Source organism: Mastomys coucha, unplaced genomic scaffold (genome assembly GCF_008632895.1).
Source record: "Mastomys coucha isolate ucsf_1 unplaced genomic scaffold, UCSF_Mcou_1 pScaffold22, whole genome shotgun sequence".
Classification (NCBI taxonomy): domain Eukaryota; kingdom Metazoa; phylum Chordata; class Mammalia; order Rodentia; family Muridae; genus Mastomys; species Mastomys coucha.
Window position 1 is genome coordinate 99,866,610 of NW_022196905.1, and position 7,382 is coordinate 99,873,991.

At 44.0% G+C, this 7,382-nt stretch overlaps 1 protein-coding gene across 2 annotated transcripts in view; it reads right to left on the reverse strand.

The window, feature by feature from the left end:
* Positions 1-7,382, reverse strand: part of Tgfbr3 (transforming growth factor beta receptor 3) — a 191,538-nt gene that overhangs the window by 13,049 nt on the left and 171,107 nt on the right. For both annotated transcript variants that reach the window (XM_031337166.1, XM_031337167.1), the window contains exon 15: positions 1,798-1,845. In XM_031337166.1, coding sequence (XP_031193026.1) covers positions 1,798-1,845 — 48 coding nt within the window. The remainder of the gene's footprint in view (positions 1-1,797; positions 1,846-7,382) is intronic.

Sequence of the window (7,382 nt, forward strand, 5' to 3'; positions counted from 1 at the left end):
ACTGTCTTAAGCTCCCAGAAATTGGATATTTCATTTCATTCAAGATGAAGCATCCTTAGGTTAGGATTAGTTTGTAAAGAAGTGTTTGGTAAGATAAAAGTCTGTTTTAACACACAGAAACATATACATGTATATATATACATATATATACACACACATATATATACATAAATATATTATATACACACAACATATATATATACATACATACATACATATGTATATATATATACATATATATACATACATACATATGTATATATATATACATATATATATATATATAGTTTTTTTTAAATGGAAGGTACAAGTTCTCTCCATGTCACAACTTCTTCTTTTACTCCATTCAAAAGCAACCCTAAATGATCATTCTATAAATGAAACTTCTTTGCTTTTGAACTCACACCAACACAAAAGATTCAGTCATATGCAAAGGTGACCCCTAAGTACCTGAAGCCATTCAAAGGCTTCTGTTCAGTATGGCCCAGATGGAAGGCATCTCTAAGGACCCAAGCTCTTCCAGCTGCATGCCTCCTGCTGTGTTCCTTTACACTCTGGAATAAGGAGGGTGACCCCACCCACTATGGGCAGGAGGTAACATAAGATAAGTCAGTGAGAAAGAGGCAGTCCTGGGAAGGAATGAGGAATGAGAAACCAGGAAGAGCCTGGTGGGAGTTACAATGGCAGACCATGAAGCTTACTCTGGCCCATGGGACAGATATAAAAAGGCAGTGGGCCATCGGATGCCTACAAATGCAAAGACAGCATGTCCATAAGTTTTTAGTGAAAACGTCCAAAGACAGAGATGTCATTTATGAAGATCACCCCACTGTGTCTGTTACTGAGTTTGTGGTACCTCATTATTCCATAATCTTCTGGAAATAAGCCACTTAGAATATAAAAAGGGCTTTCTATAAAAGTACTATAGAGAATGATTTGTATACAGCACTCTAAAGGCAGAGACAGGTGGATCTCTGAGTTCGAGGCCAGTCTGTTCTATGGAATGAGTTCCAGAACAGCCAGGGCTACAGAGGAACCCTGTCTTGAAAAAACAACAAGAAATAAAAAAAAAAGAAAGAAAAAAAGAAAGAAAAGAAAAAGAAAGAAAGTTAAAGAGTACTATGCATATCTTGAGGTCAGCATTGGGAACCCGTCCTGGGAGGTCTCCAGAAGAGAACAATACAGACTCTCCTCTAGAGCACATCATCTAGAACTTTGGATGGGTGGCAAGATGCCAAGGTGGAATCCTGCTTCGGTGCCAATGATAAGCATGGAAACTCATTGTAATCATGTGTAAAGTGACAGCCACCTACATGGCTCCCAGCTCATCATCCTGTTCCAATGGTGCTGATGCAATGGTATACAGGGATGCTCTTAGCCTCCCTAGCTCTCTCTTACCCTTGGCCTACAAACACTCTCGAAAGTTTGGTACTGAGTTCCTCTGAGCAGGCAACCACCACAGGCAGAATTTGAAGCAAACACTTCCCACTGGATGACAGAAAAAAGCACACAAATAATTACTTGGTAAAGTGAGGCTATCACCTTCCCACTCTGGCTACATGTGTCAGCAAATTAAGGTTTTAATCCAGCAAAGGTAGAGATCACAGGAATAGGAAGGGAGGGGGTGAAGGAAGGACCGAGGAAGGGAAAAGGAGCGAGTGAGAGGAAAGGAAGAGGAAGTGGCCAGGACCACCCAGTACTCCTTATCAGCTCATCTTGGCACATCTTCTCCCCTAACCAGCACATTCTTAGAGAAGCCCAGAGGCTTTGTCTGGAAAAAGTTACATAAAGACTTACGTGGAGGAGGAGGAACTGGACTGGAATCCTTAGTGTTTGGAACATTTTCTGAAACAAAAGCATAAGTCACAATGCATTCCATTTATGTAAGGGATCATCAGGCTCAGCAGAGCAGATGGTTTTCTATTTGTTAGTACCTGGTGTGTGTGTGTGTCTGTCTGTCTGTCTGTCTGTCTGTGTGTGTGTCTATCTCTGTCTCTGTTTCTCCCTGTCTCTGTCTCTCTCTCACTCTGTGTGTGTGTGTGTGTGTCTGTCTGTCTATCTCTGTCTCTCCCTGTCTCTGTCTCTCACTCTCACTCTGTGTGTGTGTGTGTGTGTGTGTGTGTGTGTGTGTGTGTCTGTAAAACCCTGTGTGTGGGTGCTACTGGAGGCTAGGAGAGGGTGTTGGATTCCCTGGAGATAGAATTATAAGCAGTTGTAGGCCACCTGACTTAGGTGCTGGGAGCTAACCTCTGTTCTCTAGAAGAACACCCAGCACTCTTAACTGCTGCGCCATCTCTTCAGCCCTGTATTAATAAATACTCTGTGAAACCACTGCCAATATCCCTCTTACATATCAAAAGTCCATCTCTGAAACATTAGGCACTGTAGTTTGCTAATGAAAGATTACAGAGGCTGCCCAATTTGAAGGAAAGCCAAAGGCACCTGGATCTAAGGGCTCTGAGTCTGACTGTGTGCACGTATTCATCCCTACGGTTACCTATATGAGGGTTCAATATCAACAAATAACCATGCGTCTCCAAAAGTCACAGCATTGCTCTCCCTTTTGAACATTCTTTTGGGAATCTACAGTTTTCAGCTGGGCATAGCAGCAAGCTTCTTTCATCCTAGCACTCAGGAGGTAGAGGCAGGTGTGTTTGAGGCTAAACCTGGACTACATAGAGACAGACCAGAGTTTCAGGACAACCAGAGCCACATAGTGAGACCCTGTCTTGGAAAAACAACTACAACCACAGCACCTACTGCTGCTGTGTTAGGCTCAGCTTCGCTATCTGTGTTACCAGATTCTCTCTCTTTTCACCACGTTCCAAATGTTTTCTCCTACTGGGTCCCCTCAAAGTGAACTCCTGAGAGCCCCAGGGACTCCCTTTGTATACAGAGAAAGCCAAGTGCAGTCTGTTTCCAATGAAACATAGTATCCCCCACCCCCTTTCCCAGGTCCTGATGCTGGTGGCCCCTCCTTATTTAAGCGTCACACAGGTTCACATTCGATTACACCATATAAGCTATTTCCTGCTGTGCTGGCCCTGGTCTCTCCTCCAGGGCTGACCACTCCCACATTGCTCATCCCCCTTTCCTGTTACATGGGTCACATCCTAACATGCTGAGTGCCAGGGAGTGTGGAGGCTCCCAGCCTTCGGGGAAACCTCAGAGTGGCAGGGACTCAGACTTCCAGGGGTGCCTGGTATCAGGTGCTTAAAATGCTGACTCCCTTTGGAAAATGGCAGAAACAAGAAATAAGATGACAAAATGTTTATGTGCTTTAATAATTCTGTAGCTTCGCGGTCACAGAATGCCACCGAGCCAAGGTTTTATATGATGCTAAACCCCATCTTTTGAGACAGGCAGAAGAATAATTTGTGATTCCTGTTTTACAAATGAGTAGCCTGAGACTCTGATGTCCTGTGACCAGCCCAAGATCACAGCTGGGAAACATCAGGCTAAACCACAATTTCTGATTCAAGGCCACAGAGGAGTGTGTGTCCTTGCCCTCAGTCGGGGATGTCCTGCCTTAGTAACTGCTTAGCAGCAGTGCTGGCTGCCCCCATAGAGAGATGGGCTTAAACCAGGGTCCCAATACTGTGGCCTGAGATGGGAAACTATAATTTGAAACGATTTATTTAAGAAAGCAAAAGAAGAATGTTGCATGAGGTGAAAATTACATGAAATTTAAATTTGTTCCATAAGCACACTGCCCTATGTTCTGAGCACTGGAGATAGGGGTTGGATACATCCCAAACCAAATGTATCATCTCTCCGCCCTTTATAGAAAAAGGGTGAAGAAGCTCTGGTTCAGGCTCCACCTTTCTCTCCAGAGTTTAAAAGTGGTTTGTGCTCAGTGTCTCCTGGCTTCAGCTCATTCTTCATTCAATAAAGAAGGACACTCTTTCAATTCACAGCAAAATAACAACGATGAAAAAGAACTTGTGAAGTTTAGACCAAAATAATGAAAGCTGGCCTTTACAAAATTAAAAATAAATAATAAGGTTGACAGTGTGAAAGGAGATAGGTTGCTTGATCTTGGGGCTAATAAACTCAATTGGACCAAGTCCAGTTCTAAGTGAGCAGTAACTGTGTGGACCCTCAAAGTAAGGATCAATCTTGGTGGCACCCTGGTGAAGAAACATTTGAGTTACATTTCGATACAGTTACCAAGAAAATTAAGATATTTTAAAAAAATCAATTCAGAGAGCCAGGCATAGTATATAATCCTATAACCCCAGTCCCTGGGAGGTAGAAGCAGGATTACTGTCTGCTAAAGGACAGGTTGGGTACTCGGAGGCATTGGACCAATTTGAGCTGCACAGTGAGACTCTGTGATGTTTGATTGCTCATGTGACACAATGCAGACGTACCTAGGAGGAGAGTTCTACTGAGGGACTGTCTACACGTGGTGTGTAAGCACGTCTGTGGGGGACTATCTTAAGTTAACTGATGTGGGAAGATTTGGTCCAGTGTGGGAGGCACTATTCCTAGACAAAGGTCTTAAATTTGCATCAGAGAAATGGAGCCGAGGGTAAGCAGTCGTGTACACACACATTTCTTGCTATTCTTGGCCACTGGTGTGATGTGACTAAATTCTTGAAGTTCTTGCTTTGATTTCCTCCAAGGAATAGACTGTAAGCTAGAATTACAAACTGAATACACCACTCTCCTCCTCTGTGTGGGTTTTTTTGTTGTTTGGATATTTTACCACTGCATAAGGCATGAAGCTAGAACACTGCATTAGGAAAAAAAAATGATACAATTCAGTCTACAGAACTTACACTCATTACACCAACTATAAAATGCATTTAATAGGGGCTAGAGGGATGGCTCAGTGGTTAAGAGCACTGGCTGTTCTTCCAGAGGACCTGGGTGTAATACCCAGCCCCCACAGAGTGGCTTACAGTTATCTGTAACTCTGGTTTCAGGGCTCAGATGCTGTCTGTGTTCTGGTCTTTGAGCCCATCAGACAAGCACACACATACACATGAAGACAAGATACCCCACATAAAAAATAAAATGCATTTTTTTTTTTTGGGTTTTTTTGAGACAGGGTTTCTCTGTGTAGCCCTGGCTGTCCTGGAACTCACTCTGTAGATCAGGCTGGCCTCAAACTCAGAAATCCACCTGCCTCTGCCTCCCAAGTGCTGGGATTAAAGGCGTACACCACCACCGCCCAGCTTAAAATACATTTTTTTAAGCAATGCATTTTTTGGCTGGGGATATAGCACGCTTGGTAGAGTGCTTGCCTGAACTGCACTTCCCTGGCTATCGGCTTCTTGGCAGCACTAACAACACTCACTCTAACATTTATAGATTTGTGTAGTACAATAAAGTAGACAAAAATCCTGCTCCTCTCACTTCCACCATAAGAACTCCATGAAGTGGAAGCATCTAACCACAAAATCCACCTACTTTCAAGAATTAGCAGTTTGATTCACTGAAGTCAGTGCAAAGGCATCTGGAGGTCTCAGCAAAGGTCTCCACAGTGTGCATCACAGTGTGCAAGAAGTGTGCGCATACTCACTTCTGGGAAGAGCTCCATGAAGTCTTCCTTCCGCCTGCCCTGTGGTTAAACTTTCTCACTCACAATCCCCAAGTGGTTTACAAAAAAAAACCGATTCTCCCAGGGGGAGACCTCACATATAAGCATTTAGGTTTTATGGCAAGGCCTTCCTGATGGATGGTATTGTTTAAAAGTTCTTAATGGACTTAGGTTGTAATCTAATACTCTCCCTTTCCCCCAAATAGGGGCCCTCCCAGAAAGCTAAACAAAAACACCCCTGCCTCATTTCCTTAAGTCAAGTCCCTTCATGACTATCCCTGCAGTGACAAGCCTACACAGTAGGGCAGAAGCTCCAGGGTTTATCCTCTAAGAGTTCTTGTTCCCCATAACCCCTGAGTATAACTAAAACAGTGTTGTCTCTTCCAGAACCCTGTAACCAAACCCACCTGCTGAAAGAAAAGAGCGGCCAGAACAATATTGACTTTGGGCTTAGGGGGGAAAGACTGTTAGAAAGGAATCCTAGATATTGCTATAAAGAGAATTTTACAGTATATTTCTTTGCAGAAAGAATACACTATAATCAACATTCTGGATCAAATCTTTTCATATACTTTGAACAACTTTTGGTTTACCTCTAGAACCAAAATTTCCCCCCTCAGGCTGTTGGGCACGGCTTTCATGGATGCGCATGCCTGTGGTGGGTTATGCATGAGTAACTTTTGGCCTCCTGTTTTAATTCAGTTCTTCTAAACACTGGAGGCCCAAGAAAGCCCACAAAGAAACAAAGCATCAAACTGGCACACGCACATCTGTTGGCATCTGGCAGAGGGAGGCAGGAGGAGGAGGCTTTGTGGGGTTTTACTAACCTTACCTATCTGATTCTGGCCCTTTCTCTGGGCTCTCTTCAGTATTTATAGGGTCCCTGGCAGTGGTCCCTTAACTTATCTACTCTGCCACTAGACAATGGGAGTAAGGGTGAGGGGTGCGAAGTGGAGTTGGAGGTGGGGATGGGGGATGGGGAGGCTCTTTTGAAACTTGGAGACTTCTAGAATGCTACTGGGTTGTCACAACCCTAGTTGGGCATGGACACGGGCATCTACTGGGTAGAAATGAAGGATTATGCTAAGTATTCTACAGTGTACCTAAATCAGAGTTCTCCAGCCTGGGGCGGATGCTATTCAGAGTGATAAGCACTGTGCTAGAAAGACCTTAAAGGCCTGGTAGGAATCTGATAAACATGTTTTTATAATAAACAACCCAAAGTATCATCTCAAAAGTAGCAATGTTCTATTACCAGGTTCTGTCTCAGCAGCAAAACACCTACACGGCTTGCAAAGCGGCATTCCTAAGTGATTCCAAACACTGGAGTCCTCTTCCACCTCTTTTATTTCCACTTCTGAAACAGGGTCTTACTATGTAGCCCTGGCTGGCCTTGAATTCACAGAAGTGAATTCTGCTTCTGCCTCCCAGGTGCTGGGACTAGAGGTGTATACTACTATACCCAGCCTTCTCCTCAAGATCTTTTGATACTTTTTAAATTTCAAAGGTATCTCTTGGATGACTGACTTTTGAAATGGGCCATGGGAAGTCGTCAAACATGATTCACCATGAATAGTTGCTAAAGCTGGATAGTGGTGTGTTCCTGGGGGGATCATTCCAGTTTTGCATACATTTAAAATCTTCCAAGGAGCAGTTTTGAAAATGTGAAGTGGCTGGAATAAGGTGAGTTCTACCCTGCTCCCTCCATGACTCCTCCCATAACAATGGGACAAGGAGAGAGGGGAGGGACAAGGGGAGCAGGGTGGAGGTGGTGGAGGTGGGAAGGGGTGAGTGGTGGAAGTGGGGAGGTGGGAAGGTGGGGGTGGAGAGATGG